This window comes from Marmota monax, unplaced genomic scaffold (assembly GCF_021218885.2).
Source record: "Marmota monax isolate L192 unplaced genomic scaffold, Marmota_monax_Labrador192_F-V1.1 WCK01_AAM20220418_F8-fsc00053, whole genome shotgun sequence".
In the NCBI taxonomy this organism is placed as follows: Eukaryota; Metazoa; Chordata; class Mammalia; order Rodentia; family Sciuridae; genus Marmota; species Marmota monax.
The window spans coordinates 6,296,240-6,313,574 of NW_026693153.1; the positions used below are offsets into that span (position 1 = coordinate 6,296,240).

Here is a 17,335-nt window from a genome sequence, read left to right on the forward strand (position 1 = left end):
AGGTCTTGACAGACTGTGGCTACTACTCTTGTGTGCAGTACATACCTGAAGGAAAAACAGAAAAACACTTGGGAACATACAAACAACATATATTATCAGTAACAATTTTAATCACTGCAATGAAACAATTCCTTAATTTTTCATCAAGAACTTTTTCCCTCCTTCTTTCTTTCTCTTTTTGTTTGATTTTGTGCTGCATGGTTTCTCGACATTTAATTGTCTTACTTTACTCATTTCTATCATATTTTGAAGATAGTTATTTTTCATGACTCTGTGTTTTGGGGGCTAAGGGTTTTGATTAGTATGTTTTGTTTTTCACCTATTTCTTATGATTTCTTTCTTTTCTTTTGCTAATAGTCGAATTTTATCACTCTCTCTTCACTCTTCTTTAATTTTTTTACTTCTACTTTCTCTTTTCCATCATAATCATCACATCCTACCTCACTTCTGTATTCTGTTTACCTATTAAAACAGCAAATCCTTTTGCAAATTGACTAATTTTATTGTTGGCAATTGCTTATCATACCATTTCTGTTTATTGTACCAATTAATATTGTAGATGTCATAGTAGGAGCTAAGTACTAAGTATAATGGTGTATATTGTTTGCATTGGTGGTTATTATTATTTACCTCCCCCTAAACTATGAGGTATTACTAGTAACCTTCAGGGACACTGTAAATTTATAGGGAAGAAACTCTGATGCCTCAGATTCATACTGATAAATGGTAGCACACAAACAATATGAAGAAGCAAGGGAACAAACCATCCCCCCCAAAAAACAAAATACCTCAATAACAGAATCCATTGACATCACAGTAGAGGAAATGTCAGCAAAGGAATTTAGAAAGTCCACAGTCAAACTGGTCTGTGAGGTAAAAGAAAATGTGAGGACTGAAATCAGAGAAAGTAAGAAGTAAAAGAGCACTTTAATAGAGTGATAGGGATTCTGAAAAAGAATCAAACAAAAATCCTCTATAGGATAGAAGGAATCAATAAAACAAAATTAAAAGTTCAATGAAAAGTATCACCAATAGATTAGTCCACTAAAGATAGTGTTTCAGGAAATGAAGACAAATATAAAATCTTGAAAATAAAGTTGACCATAGAGAAAAGCCATTGGAGACCAGGAACAGATATTCGAGAAATCTGGGATAACAGTAAGAGGCCAAATTTGAGATTCATTGGATAGATAAAGGCTCTGAAGTACAAACTAAAGGAATATGCAATCTTTTCAATGAAATAATATCAGAAAATTTCCCAGACCTTAAGAATGAAATGGAAAATCAAACATAAGAGGCAAACAGGACTCCAAATATATAAAATTACAACAGACCCACTCCAAGGCACATTATTATGAAAATGCCTCACATATATAATAATGATAGAATTTTGAAAGATGCTAAAGAAAAAAAAAACTAGTTATAATTAGAGAGAACCAATGTGGATTTCAGCTGATTTCTCAACCCAGACAAATACAAAGTAAAATTTCATGTTTAGAGTACTAGAAAAACTAGGGATAGTAGGAACATACCTCAACATTGTAAAAGCTATATACATTAAACCCAAGGCCAACATTATTCTAAATGACGAAATATTGGAAGCATTCCCTCTAAAAACTGGAAAAAGACAGGGATGTCCTCTTTCACCACTTCTATTCAACCTAGTCCTTGAAACTCTAGCCAGAGCAATTAGGCAAAAGAAAGAAATTAAAGCGTTAGCAGTAGGAAAAGTAGTGTTCAAACTGTTTGCCTATGACATGATCCTCTATTTAGAAGACCCCAAAACTCCACCAGAAAGCTTCTATAACTCATAAATGAAGGCACAAAGTAGCAGGATAAAAATTAACCCCATAAATCAATTGCATTCCTAAATACTGATTATGAATCAGCTGAAAGAGAAATTGGGAAAGGTATCCCATTCACAGTAGCCTAAAAACAAAACAAAACAAACCTGGGAATTGAAACAAAAGAGGCCAAAGGCTTGTATAATGAAAACTTCAGAATATTAAAGAAGGAAATTGAAGAAGACCTTAAACATGGAAAGGCAGCCTATGTTCTTGGATAGGCATAATTAATATTGTCAAAATGGCCATACTACCAAAGATGCTATACATGTTTAAAGTACTTCTTATTAAAATTCCAATGATGTTCTTCATAGAAATAGAACTAGCAGTCACAAAATTAATTTGGAAAAACAGGAGGCCCAGAATAGCTAATGCAATCTTTAGTGAGAAAAGCAAAGCAGGAAGCATCACGGTGCCAGACTTTAACTTATACTACAGAGTTATAGTAACAAAAACAGCATGGTATTGGCACTAAAACAGACATGCAAACTAATCAAACAGAATAGAAGACACAGAATCAAACCCACATATATACAGTTATTTCATACTAGACAAGGGTACCAAAAACATACACTGGAGAAAAGATAGTTTCTTCAAAATATGGTGGTGGAAAAACTGAAAATACATATGTAGTAGAATGAAATTTAACCCCATCTCTCACCTTGCACAAAACCCAAAGTGGATCAAAGACCTGATTATTAGACCAGAACCCCTGCATCTACTAGAAGAAAATGTAGGCCCAAAACTCCAACATGTTGGCTTAGGAACCAACTTCCTCAACAAGAGTCCTAAAGCACAAGAAGAAAAATCAAGAATCAGTAAATAAAAAAACAATAGTAGTGCCAAACTTAGACTCAGAGCTTACTGAAAGTTATGAAATAGGGTTCTTATCTGAGAATATACTTGAAATTAGATAAGCTCCTGAATGTAAACTCTCTTGTTTGCATGGCTGTATGGATGCTGTTACACAGAACATTACAGACATTTAAGAATAAAAATATGTGCCATGTTCAAAAAAAACTGCATTTTCAGGTATGCATAGTAGTATTAAATTTTTTTTAGTTGTAGTTGGACAAAATACCTTTAGCCCTGCTAGTAGTATTGATGAACAGTTGTATTGTACAAAAGATTGACGTATTAAACAAAAATGTATGATATCAAAAACAAGAAAAAGAACCAATAAATGGGATGGTATCAAAATAAAAAGCTTCTTCCCACAAAGGAAGCAATCAAGAATATGATGAGAGAAGCTACAGAATGGGAGAAAATATTTACCACCTATACCTCAGATAGAATATTAGTCTCCAAGATATACAAAGCACTCAAAAAGCTCAAGACCATAAAAAGAATCAACCCAATCAATAAATGGGCAAAAGAACTGAGCAGACAGAAGAAATATGAAGTCAACAAATATATGAAAAATGTTCAATATCTCTAGCAACTAGAGAAATACAAATTAAATCTATATTGAGATTCCATCTGACTTTAGTCAGAATGGCAATTTTCAAGAATTCAAGTAACAATAAATGTTGGTGAGGATGTGGGGGAAAAGGTTCACTCATACATTGCTGCTGGGAATGTAAAATTGTGCAACCACTATGGAAAACAGTATGGGGATTCCTCAGGAAACTTGAATGGAACCACCATTTGACCCAGTTATCCCACTCCTCAGCATATACAGTGGACTCAAAATCAGCATGTTACAATGACACAGCCACATAAATGTTTATAGCATCTCAGTTCAGAATAGCTAAGCTGTTGAACCAGCTTAGATGCCCTACAACATATGAATGGATTAAGAAATGTTGTACATGTACACAATGGAGTATTACTTAGCCATAAAGAAGAATGAAATTATGGCATTTGCTGGTAAATGGATGGAAGTGGAGACTCTTATGCTAAGTGAAATAAGCCAATCCTCAAAAACCAAAGGCTGATTTTTTTCTCTGATACATGGATGCTGACACACAATAAGGGGATGGGCGAGGAAAGAATAGAAGTTCATTGGAGTAGACAAAGGGGAAGGAAGGGAAGGGAGGGGGATACGAATAGTAGAGACGGTAGAATTAATTGGACAGAACTTTCCTATGTACATGTATGAATACAGGACCCGTGAAACTCCTCATCATTGACAACCTCAAGAATGGGATCCTTATTAGAATAAGATGTACTATATGTATGTATAATGTCAGAATACACTCACTCTACTGTCATGTATATCTAAAAAACAATTTTTTAAATCAATAATTGGGATGGTATCAAACCTGAGAGCTTCACAGCTAAGGAAACAAGAACATGGAGAGAGAACCTATAGAAAGGTAGAAAATCTTTGCTACCTACACCCTGGGTAAGTTGTTAATTTCCAGAATATCCAAATAACTCAAACAGCTACACACACACACACACACACACACACACACACACACACACACCAATCAATAAATAGGTAAAGGAATTAAACAGACACTTTTCAAAAGAAGAAATATGAACAGTCACCAAGTATATGAGAAAATGTTCAACATCTCTGATTAGAGAAATGCAAATTAAAATTACACTGAGATTTCACTTCACTCCAACCAGAAAGGCAATCAAGAATATAAGTAACAATAAATATTGGCGAGTATGTGGGGCAGAAGGTACACTCAGACATTGCTGGTAGGACTGCAAACTGGTGCAACCACTGTGGAAAGCAGTATGGAGATGCCTCAGAAAACTTGGAGTGGAACCACCATTTGACCCTGTTATCCTACTCCTTGGTTTATACCCCAAAGACTTAAAATCAGCAGCTCAGTTCACAATAGCTAAACTATGGAACCAGTCTAGGTGCCTTTCAACAGATGAATGGATAAAGAAAATGTGTGTGTGTGTATATATATGTGTGTGTGTATATATATATATATATACACACACACACATATACACACATACATACACACACAATGGAATACTACTTTGTCATTAAAGAGAAGTAAAATTATGGCATTTTCTGGAAATATCATGCAAAGTGAAATAAGCCAATCCCAAGAGACCAATGGCCAAACAGCAAAGGAAACAAGAACATGGAGAGACAACCTACAGAAAGGTAGAAAATCTTTTCCAAACGTTCTCTCTGATATGTGGATGCTAACTCACAACAAGTGGGGTGGGTAGAGAAGAATAAAAGTGCTTTGGATTAGACAAAGGTGAATGAAGGGAAGTGAAAGGGAATGGGAATGGGAAAGACAGTATAATGAATCATATGTTACTTTCCTATGAGCATATATGAATACACAACCAATGTAATTCTACATCACAATCAGAAGAATGGGAAGTTATACTCCATATATGTATATATGTCAAAATACATTCTACTATCATGTATAACTAATAAGAACAAATAAAAAGAGTGGTCATGCATAACTAATAAGAACAAATAAAAAGAGTGGTCCTGGCCAAAGGGAGAAAAAAACGAATACAAGCAACAATAAATGTTGGCAAGGATGTGGGGGAAAGGGTTCACTTATAAATTGCTTGGGGGACTACAAATTGTTCAGCCACTGTAGAAATCAGTATGAAGGTTTCTCAAAACTAGGAATGAAACCACCATTTAACCAGTTCTACCACTCCTCAGTATATATCTAAAGGAGTTAAAATTAGGATACTACAGTGACACAGGCACATCAATGTTTATAGCAGCATAATTCACAATAGCTAAGCTATGGAACCAACCTAGATGCCCTTCAACAGATGAATGGATACAGAAATTGTGGTATATATGTACACAGTGGATATTTGTCAGCCATAAAGAAGAATGACTTTATGACATTTGCTGGTAAATGGAAGGATCTGGTGACTATCATGTTAAGTGAAATAAGACAATTCCCAAAAACAAAAAGTCAAATATTGTCTTTGATATGTCGGTGCTAACCTATAGAAAGGGGTGGGGAGGGCAAGAATAGAAGTTCAGTGGATTAGACAAAGGGGAATTAAAGGGAAGGGAGGGGTGATAAAAATTGGAAAGATAGTGGAATGAGTCTGACATAACTTTCCTATGTACATATGTGAATACACCATAGTGAATCTCAACATTGTGTGCACCCACAAGACTGGGTTCCTAATTAGATATACTCCATGTTTGTATAAATATGTCAAAGTAGACTCTACTGTCATGTATAACTAAAACGAAAAAATAAAAAAAAAATCCTTGGATGAATAAAACCCCACAACCACAGTTATAAGAATACTAGTTTTTATAATTTTCCTTGTATTTGCCTTTTGCCATGATCTTTATTTGTCTGTCTTGCAATTACTTCTGAGTGCCCTGTCATTTTTACCTGATGGACTCAATTTTAGCATTTATTGAAGGACAGAAATAATGTTTAAAACTCCTTTAGATTTTATTTACCTGGGAATGGCTTAATTTCTTCCTTATTTTTGAAAGATATTTTTGTGGAATATAAGATTCTCAGCTGACCATTTTTTTCTTACTGCACTTTTAATGTTCTATCTCACTGCCTTCATGGTTTCTGATAACTGCTTATTTTATTGGGAATCTCTTGTATGTGATGAATTGCTTCTCTTTTGCTGCCTGCAAGATTCTCTTTGCCTTTGAAAGTTTAATTATAATGTGTCTTTGTATGGAGAGTTCATTTTATTTAGAGCTTGTTGAGTTTCTTGTGTAGTTTGGATATTTGGGACCATTATTTTCTCATGTAATTTCTGCCCATTTCTCTTTTCTTTTTTTCTGGAACCTCCATAATGAGTAAATGAGTGTGTTAGTCTGCTTGGTGGTTTCATATAGGTCCAATGGACTGTTCACTTTTCTTTAATTTTTTTTCTTTGTGTTCCTCAGACTTTACCATTTCAAATGTCCTATCTTAAAAATTTGCTGATTTTTTCTTTTGCCTGTACAAATATGTATTTAAATTTTGTATTGAATTGTTATAATTTTTGTTCCTTTTAGCTCCATCATTTCCTTTTGGTTCCTTTGTACCTGTCTCTTTTGATATTTCCATTTTGTCCACACCTTTTGTAATTATGTAGCCTCTGTGAGAGTATTTAGGACAAGTGGTTTTAAAGTCTTAGTCTCATAATTATGCCATATGGTTTTTCTCAGGGGTTATTTCTCTTGATTTATTATTTTCCATTTGACCATATTTTTCTAATTTTTATATGCCTGTGATCTTTTGTTGTTGAAAATTGAACATTTACTGTAATGCACTAATAAAAAATATGAGAAATAGAGAGAAAAGAAGTAAATTGAACATTTGAATCCATAATGTGGTTAATGTCAGAATCAGATTATTTTCTCTCCTCAGATTTGTTGGGATTTGTTATTTATTTTTCTGTCCTTTTTTGTTTCCTTCATTACTTTGTTCCTTCCATTTTGTATGATCTTTATGCCAGGATTTCACCTGAGGTATAGATTTAATAAGATCTTCTCTTTTTCTGAGCTTGTGCCTTTCCTTGGGTATATGGGATGTTTTTCTAAACTCCTGCATATGTGTGGTTGCTTTTCAATGTCACAGTCCTTAAGTGTTTGACTCCCAAAGGAGAAAAAAGGAAAAATAAAAGGGGGGTGGAGCTGGAGTTGTGGCTCAGAGGTAGAGCACTCGCCTAGCACATGCTAGGCCCTGGGTTTGATCCTCAGCACCACATAAAAATAAATAAACAAATAAAGGTATTATGTACAACTAAAAAATAAATATTAAAAAAAAGGGGGGATGAGGAAGTCAGGTTATAGTTCTTTAAATCCTCTTGAAGTCCCTTTGGGTAGGTGGGTAGTGTTGCAACAGCATAGGTAGCAGTTGCAACTGTGTCTGCCTTCCTATGTCTGTAATTCTGTTTATTGTAATTAATGATGAGAGTATGGATATCTGAGTCAGGCATTGTGCTATACACCTGTAGTCTCTGTTACTCAGGAGAATGAAGTTGGAGATTTGCTTGAGATCACAAGTTGAAAACTAACTTGGGCAACATAGTGAGATACTATCTCAAAAAAAAATCCCCAATATTTGGAAGTCAGCAGGCTTATTAACTAACCTGGCTTCTATAGTCCTCATGCAGACGGTTATAGGAATATGTATGTATATTACTGCCTCTCTGTGGCTAGAAGATAGGAATATGCTGCTACTTTAAAAGCTGAAATTAACCAAATTAACAGTGATTTACTGTCCAAGTCTTCTTTTGCAAGACTTTAATAGACCCCAGAGTTCCAAAAGAGTCACATTAGACAGATTTGCTAGTGTAGTAGTTGTTTTGATGTGGGATTGTGATGTTTCCTACTTTACCATCTTCTTTGATGGTGCTTGGTCTATAATGTATTATATATTTCACTGTGTACAAATCCTTGATTTTTTATTTTTAAATGCTTTTGAAAAATGATATTTTAGAAATGTCCATGTTTTAAAATAGTTTTGGAAATGTGGTAATTCTTTATAACCTGCTCTGTTATAATGAAATGCTGTAATTTAATAATTTTTTAAATTTTATTTAAAAATTTTTAGTAACTTAAATATTATCATGATGAATTATTTCTTTCAAAATAGTTTCAAGGATGAGATTATTTGAGGATAAGGATTTAAATCATTCTGTCATTATTCTAAGTACCAAATTCCAATGATTTATATGAATTTAACATATCAACATTTGATATTGTCATGACTTTTATTTGCCATTTGCCATGGTCTAAATTTTTGTGTCTCCCCAAGATGAATGTATTGAAATACTCCATAGTGATGGTATCAAGAGGTGGTGGAGAAGCCTTTGGAAGTAATTAAGTCCTCAAGAATTAGTCCTCATGAATGGGATTAATTAATGGCCTTATAAAAGAGGCCCCAAAGTGATCCCTTGTACCCAATGCCACGTGAGTTAGAGTGGAGGGTGAGCTGTCTAACTATAAGTGGGCGCTCTCCATTGAATCTGCAGACATCTTGATCTTTGGCTTTATAGCCTCCAGAACTGTAAGAAATAAACTTCTGTTGTTTGTAAGCTACTAAGTTTATGGTATTTTGTGAAAGCAACCTGAATGACCTAAGACACTATTTTTATAAAGGTAAAAGGATTCCATCTATTGTTTTAATATTTCTTGAGTACTCTCAAAGTTGAATCTAGTATTTTGCTGCTTTTTTTTCTCTTGTAAGATTTGCCATTCTGTCCTTTCCCAATTTACATTATGATTCTTTAAACTAGAATAAGTCATCCATTCATTATACATATTAAAATGTTTTTTAGCCAGTTTCTCTCATCTATTGATTTTTTTTTAAAAATGGCTTTTATGTTTTTAGAACACTTTCAGTTTCATTGTAAAGTTGAATGAAAGGTACAGAGATTTCCTAGGGTAGGGTTATCCCCACATGTCAGCAGCCTGTTTCATTATTAACATTGCATAACAGTGAGGTACATTGGTTACAATTTGTGGGCCAACACTGACACATTATTATCACCCAAGTTAAGGCTCAATGTTGGTTTTATGCATTCTGTGGATTTGTCCAAATGTATAATGACATATCCACTGCTGTGGTTTGGATGTGGTTTGAATGTGTCCCCCAATGTTTCATGTGCTAGAGGCTCCTCAGTATGTCAATGTAGAGAGGTGCTGGAACCTTTAAGAAGTGAAGCCTAAAGGAAGGTGAGTCATTATGGGCATTGTCGCCAGAAGGGATTACTGTAATTACTGTGTGATCTGTGTTTCTGAGAGAGAGAAAGTTGTTATAAAAGCACAAACTTGGCCCCTGCATCCATTTCTGGCTTCCTGTCTCACATGACCTCTTATACATGTAGCTCTTTTCCTTTCTGCTTCTCTCTTGTGTTATAAGACAGTCAGTGGGGGCTTTCCCCAAGGGCCTAATATATGGAGCCACCTGATCTTGGGCTTTCATCCTACAAAATTGTGAATTAAATCAACTTGTTTTCTTTATAATATGTCTAGCTCCAGGTATTTTGTGACAGCAAACCAAAATGGATTAAGATGTCCACCAGTATAGTATGTGTGTTATTCAGCTTTTTGTCACTTGACTAAAATATCTGACAAGAACAATTTAGAGAAGAAAAGGTTTACTTTGACTCATGGTTTCCAAGATTCAATTTGTGGTTGGCTGGTTCCAAGGAAGAAACATCAAGGCAGAAGAGCACAGCAGAGGAAATCTGCTTAGCTTATTGCAGCCAGGAACCAGAGAGAGACAGAAGAGGGGGCTAGGGATAGATATGGTCACCAAGGCCAGATCTCCTGTGACCTACTTCCTCTGACCATGCCCTACCTGCCTACAGTTACCACCTCTCAGTAATTCAAACTATTAATCCTTCAAATGGATAAATCCCTTGATGAGGTCAGAGATTTCATGATCTAGTTGTGTCTCCTCTGGACATTACTGCATTGCCTTCAACACTTGAGCTTTTGGAGGATATACTAAACCATAACACACACACACACACACACACATACAGAGAGAGAGAGAGAGAGAGAGAGAGAGAGAGAGAGAGAGAGAGACTGTACACACACACACACACACACACACACGTGTGTGTGTGTATGTACATTTTTGTACAGCTACGAATACCATTCTTTTCCAGAACTTTTTTTTTATCTTTCCAGCCTGAAATTCTACCCATTAAACAAATAACTCCAAATTTCTCCCTTCTGTCCTTGGTAGCCCTCATTTTACTTTCTTTTTCTATGAATTTGACTATTCTAAGTACTTCATATAAGTGGAATAACAATATTTATCTTTTAGTGGTTTATTTTTTCATAGCACGGTTCTCCTCAGTGTCTGCATAGTTGGGCAACCTTCACAACATATGTTAAATATAGAAACTCTCTTACCATTAAAAAAATAACTCCCCATTTTCTTTCCTAAGCCCCTAGTAACTTCTAATCTATTTTCTGTCTCTATGAATGTGTCTATTTCAGTTACCTCCTATATAAGAAGTTAATTCCTTCTTAAAACCCAATAGTATTACACTGTGTTTAGTTTTGTAATATAATTTTGGGACTAGCTTTTTTGGAAACCATCAAACTTTTGTAATGACTGTGCTATTTATATTCCCATCAAGAGTGTATAAGGGTTCCAGTTTTTCCACATTTTTGCCAACATTTGTTAATTTCTGTGTTTTTAAAAAGATAACCATTCTAATATGTGTGAAATAGTATATCACTGTTGATGTGGTTTGCATTTCCTTATTGATTAGTGATGTATATCTTTTCATGCTGTTGTTCATTTTTGTATCTTTGGAGAAATGTCTATTATAAGTAATTTGCTAATTTTTAAATTGGGTATTTTGGGGGAGAGTGAGTTGTAAGAGTTCTTTACACTGTGTATTCTTGATATTAATACCTTGTGATATAATATGATATGCAGATATTTTCTGTGGTTTGTCTTTTTACTCTCCTGATAGTATCCTTTGATGCACAGAAGTTTTTAATTTTAATGAAATCCATTGTATTGTCGTTGAAATCATGCTCAGCAAGAGACCAAGGACCACTTAGAATTCAGGTTTATTTATGCTTGGGGATCCAGATGATCTTGTGCTCTGAAATTCTGGGCCCCCAACTGAAGTTACATGAGGCTTTTACAGGAAATTTGAAATAATTTCTTAACCATTACAACATCGGTGGGTTTGAATTCTTGGCCTATGTGACTAATGACCATTCTCAAGGAACTTAAGATATACAGTTCACAGGTGTAGAATAAAGATAGTAAAATACCTATGAGTGTTATTGTGAAGTGGTCTTTACCACAAGCAGCAGTAACTCAAGATGTACTGTGAGAGAGTGGGAAGGATCTTATCTCTCTGAAGAATGAGAAGGCCAGTGTTGCTTCTGATCCAGAGGTCTTAATATATAAGGAAGGAATTGGAGTGAATAGAGTTTGAAGGAGGATATCTCTCATAGCAATAAAGGACCTGATACAGGTCCTTGCTACATCCATGTGGCAGTAAGGCAGCAAAAATCTAGCCCAGGACTGGGGTCAATTTCTGGTTGCGTACCAGCCACCATTGAGCTTATAGTGGAAATGGAGAGCGCGAAGGGCCTCATTTCTTTGATTAAAAAGAGAGCAAGAGAAATAGAAGGGAAATATGAAAAAATGGTAAAGGTTCTTTAGGACAGGGGATGGTAAAGAGCCCTGAACTCCCCATCCTAGGTTTTGGTACCAAATAAAAGCACATGAAAGAGAATACAAAAAGAAAAGGAAAATGGAAGCTGACCTCAATGGACCAGTGATGCTTTATTAAAAAATGGAGGGGCACATTTTTGAGGGGAAGTGGTGGAGGCTGCAACAAGGCTTTGGATTTTATAGGGTTAAGCAGGGCCAGGTAATGGGAGTTTTGATGGTAGGAGGACAGGCAAGGGAATAGTAAGGGAAGTTCCCTGGAGCCTATTGTCCATATCCTTCATTATCTATTTGTTAACTTGAATAATGTGCATATTTGTAGTATTTTTCCTTCAGGGACTTTGAGTATTCCCATTTCATTCACTTTCTTTTGTCACAACAGGATGGAATGTTTCAAAATTGCTATCTAAAAATGTATACCAAGAACTGTCTTTAAATGTATATGATTTATACCATGTACATTTCAGAATGGGATTGTCAAATTCTACAAAACAACTTGTTGATATTTCTTTTTTATTTGTTCTTTTAGTTATACATGACAGTAGAATGTATTTTGACATATCGTACCTACATGGAGAATGACTTCCCAATTTTGTGGTTGTACATGATGTGGAGTTACACTGGTCATATATTCGTATGAGAACGTACGAAAAGTCGAGGCTGGGGCTGTAGCTCAGTATTAGAGCGCTTGCCTAACACGTGTGAGGTACTGGGTTTGATTCTCAACATCACATATAAATAAAATAAAGGTCCATCAACAACAACAAAAAAAAAAAAAAAAAGAGAGAGAGAGAAAACTTAAAAAAAAAAACATAGGAAAGTTATGTCCAATTCATTCTACTGTCTTCCCAACTTGTTGATATTTTTGTTGAGATAGTATAGTTATTTTGGCCTCATTGTATGTGCTTTTTGAATTAAACAATATTATCTTTTGAAAATAATTGATTACTTATTTTTATTGTGTTTCCTGTGACCATTTAATGTTTGTATTTGGTCAAGAAAATCTCCTACTATATAACATCTTTCTTCCATAACAATACACTTCATAGTGTAGTTTACAGTTAAAATTTAAATTTTTTTCCAATGTGTGTTTTGCTAGAAAACAAGGATTATTACACCGTTTGTTTCTTAGCTCAGGGGAAGCATGAGTATCTGAGCATTTAATCTTTTCATTAGTTAGATCACAATCTACCTTTATTTATAGTGCCTGTGGTGATCATTTTGCTGAGAGAGTGGTGTGAATTGACCTTTCTTGAGGCTTTCTTCTTCTTCTTTAATAAACGAAAGTTTGTGGTAGTCTGTTTAGATTCTTGTCCTTCAAGATTGATTCTTGGGGATTGAGGGCTGGAATGATTTGACTTAGTTGAAATTTTTTTGTAGGTGAAAGTGGCTGAGCCTTATGTTTTTGAATATTTGGCATTTAATTTGAAACGTAAAAGTAAAGAAAATTATACCAAAGTAAATATGAAAAGGATAAGCAATGTAATAACAGTAGTAGCTGTTCCTTTTACCAAGATACTGCACTACCAATGTAGTATAGTGTCTGTTGGATACTGTTGATTTTAAACTTACAACTAATTTTTCATAGTCCCAATCATTACTCTCAAAATAAAGAAGCATATGTGTTACTTGTCTTTAAAGTCCCTTTTTATCACTTCTTACAGTTATCTTAGTTGTGAGTACCTTACATTTAAAAAATTATGTTATTTTAAATATGTATGTAAGTACCAAGAAAAATATCATATTACGTATTACTCAGATTTAAATAGTATTTTCCTTATTTACATCAAATTTGTCTTTATTTTTTAAAGAAATAGTATAGAAAGTTAAGACCTTCTTTATATTGTATTTCCTGAGTCTCTTATTTTCTCTTCATAGTTATCTGTGATCCAAATAGTTTGAATCCCTTTTGTCCAGATTTTAAATTTGATTTCATGTGTGTGTATTACATATGGTAGTATATTTTGTATTGACAAATTTTATTAGAAATAATATTATGTTCATCATGCCCAAACTCATTTTGCACTCAGCCTATATTGAAATATTAAACAATACCTTAGATTTTAAACTATTTCCTATAGGATAAATTTGTTACTATATTCTTAACTTTATTTGTATTTATCTTTTGATACATGAACCATGCTTGAAATTTATTAATAATTAGCTTTGGCTTGTAATTTTTTTTATTATACATAAGTTTGATTATCAGGAAATTTGTGTTCTAGAATTCTCCTTTTTAAACCACTTTGACTTATTTAATATTTATATAACGTTATTCTTTTGCTCATTTTACGTGTACATAATCCTATAATATGTATATCCTGTTTTCCCCAAAGACATGTGGAATTTAAAGGTACAATACTGACGAGAACTTCTCAAATCGGAGTTGATTATTTTATCTTTGCCCAGATTATTTAGTCTTTCATGTAGGAAGGTATATGTAACCTGTTGGATTTTTACTTTGAATATATGCCAATTGGGTTCGAAATTCATTTGGACTTTATTAGAATTGCATATAATACAATTCTGTTTTGCAGGGATTCACAATCAAGTAAGACAGTGGATAACATTTCTGCAAAGCAGGCTGTAAACACTAAAGAAAAGCGAAGAGATGATGATGGCCTTTCTCCTATAGTGTCTGACACTCAGCCTAAAGGTTTGTGAACCTTAGAAAACTGTTGGAATTTGAATTTTTGCATACTGCATTTATAGAAATTTTAAGTTATAAATAAATATTTCATCTTACATGGGAAGGATACAAATGCAAAGGTAGGTTATTTAGCAACACAAAGAAAATTGCAAAATCTACTATTTATGTACTTTAGTACATATTTCTTGATTTGTTTGTCTAATCCCCAAATTAAATTTGAGTATTGTTTCTTTTTGTTTTTTATGGAGGCTAAAGATGTAGCTATAGAGGCTGAGGTTGTGGCTCAGTGGTAGCGCGCTTGCCTGTCATGCATGAGACACTGGGTTCAATTCTCAGCACCACATACAAATAAATAAAATAAAGGTCCATCAACAACTTTAAAATATTAAAAAAAAAGATGTAGCTATAAATTTGTAATGTTAATTTAGCTATTGTGTTGTTTTCATGGATGTTGATATTATTGCTAACTGAATTTTTATTATTAGCTTCTCACTGTCTATTCTGCTGTGAAATACATTCTTTATTCATAGAATTTCTTTCAACTCTAGAAGGATGCCAAAAAATCCACTGTTAGCAAATTTGAAGGTAAATATACCCCAGACTTCTGAAAATTCTTTGTAGGCCTCCTCACATATAGGATTAATGATTTGATGACTTTTTCTCCTTTTTGAAGATTTAAAAATATTTTACCAAAATTTGTATAAAAACAACTTGCTGTATTAGCCATTTGTAAAATACTTCCAAAGGTCTCTTGGATTATTGAACACCTCCAGAGGTCTCTTGGATTATTCATAGCTTAAAACAAGTTCAGGTTATTTTATTTTCTGAGGGATTTGTAAGTTATTTACACAAGAAAAAGTTCCTTTACTCACTATGAAATACTTATGCAATTCACTTGAAATACAGCTATTTAAATTATTTTTTAGTAACCTTTTTCACCGAAGGGAAAAAAGTCCAAAGGAAACTAGAGTAATAAATTTTATGTTATACAAGAAGCCAACTAAACTCTTATGAGGGCAATCTTTGGAGAAAGAAACTCAGTCATTAAGTAGTATCAGGAAGGACACTGAAAGATGTTTATTTTTGTATGAACTATGCTTTTCCTAGAAATAGATACTCTCAAGATAATTTTTAGCCTCTACATCTACTGCAGAGGGTAGGAATATTTGAATAGTAAGTGTTCCTATTTGTTTCCTTAGGTATAGTTGTCCCTCTATATCCATAGAGGATTGGTTCCAATACATTCTTCCTCTCTCCTTCCTTCTGCAGATACCAGTATCTGTGTAGGCTCAAGTCCTATATATGAAATGATGTAGTATTTTCATATAAACTATGCACATCCTCCTATATACTTTAATCTCTAGATTACTTGTAATAGATAACATAGTGTAAGTGCTGTGTAAATAGTTGTTGCATTGTATTGCTTAGTGAATAATGACAAGAAAAAAGAAGTCTGTACATATTCAGTACAGATGTAAACATTGGAGGCCTAATCACACAGTACACCATCAATTGTTGATTAAATGCATAGATGTGGAACCCAAGGCTATAAGGGACTGGCTGTAATTATCTCAGTGTCACAGGAGAATTTTATAATTGCATTAGGGAAAAGTGTACAATAAAAGAAGCACTTTATAGTGTTTTGAATCCTTAAAGGTAAAATGGTAGGTGAAGTGTTCTTAAGGAAATTAGCCATTGAATCTTTATTTAAACTCAGGATGTTTGCTCTCCTATGGATAACTAATACTTATTATTTAATGAAAAACATAAAATAATGGAAATTCTGAATTAAATCCCAGGTGTTCCTTTTTTTTTTTTTTTTTTGTAGCACATGGTTTGTCTTTGGAATTTACTTTTACCATAATCATACACTGGAAATATTTAATATTCTTTTTCTCTCCCTCCCTCCCTCTCTATCTCTTTCTTCTCTCTCTTTTATACTGGGATTGACCCCAGGGGTACTTACCACTGACCTACATCTCCAGTACTTCTTAAAATTTTTTTTTTATAAAATTTTAAGATAAGATCTTACTAAATTGCTTAGGACCTTGCTAAATTTCTGAGGCTGGGCTCAAACTTTTGATCCTTCTATCTCAGCTGCCCGAGTTTCTGGGATTATAAGCGTGCACTACTGTGCCTGGACAATTTTCTGCGGCAGTCTGGCTGGGCACAATCAGGAGCCACTTGTCAAAAGAAACTAACTTTATTTTTAGAACCACACACCAAACCACACAGCTCCTCAGGAAAAACCCTCAGAGCCCAACTGCCACCACCGGCTTTCCACAAGCCTCTCTCTCCCACACAAGCTTCTCTTCACCTCCCACAATCCTCCTGCTCTTGAGGCCGATTGGCTGGGTCACGTGGGCGGAGCCAAAAAAGTCCCCCGATGAGCAGCTCCGTGGTCTGAAAGGGCAGGGAAACAGCCCAATGAGCATCACCGCATAGGAGCCAATCAGCTAGATGTTGCTGGGGCTGCTGTGAGCTAATCATCAGCCGGCAGCTGGAAGTTTGCTGGGGCCCCTTCGGCTGTGGCTCTCAACAATTTTCTTTTGTTTAAAATATTTTTGTCATCTATTTAATTTTATATTCTAAGAATATTCACATTAAATTGTGTATTTTATATTATAGAATCTTTTTTTATAATGTGTAGCTCTATGCAATAATTATTCCTGTTTTCCCTGAGAAAAGCTTAACTGAAGTGCAAATAGTAAATTGTTTAAAGGAAACTATAAAACTATAAAAGTTTTCTTAAG

The 17,335-nt window shown here is 34.3% G+C and overlaps 1 protein-coding gene across 9 annotated transcripts in view; it reads left to right on the top strand.

Annotated features, from left to right (window-relative positions):
* The window catches only part of Senp7 (SUMO specific peptidase 7), a 156,813-nt gene that overhangs the window by 95,297 nt on the left and 44,181 nt on the right, over window positions 1-17,335 (top strand). For all 9 annotated transcript variants that reach the window (XM_046455277.2, XM_046455281.2, XM_046455282.2 and 6 more), the window contains one exon: window positions 14,470-14,588. In XM_046455277.2, the coding sequence (XP_046311233.1) occupies window positions 14,470-14,588 (119 nt within the window). The remainder of the gene's footprint in view (window positions 1-14,469; window positions 14,589-17,335) is intronic.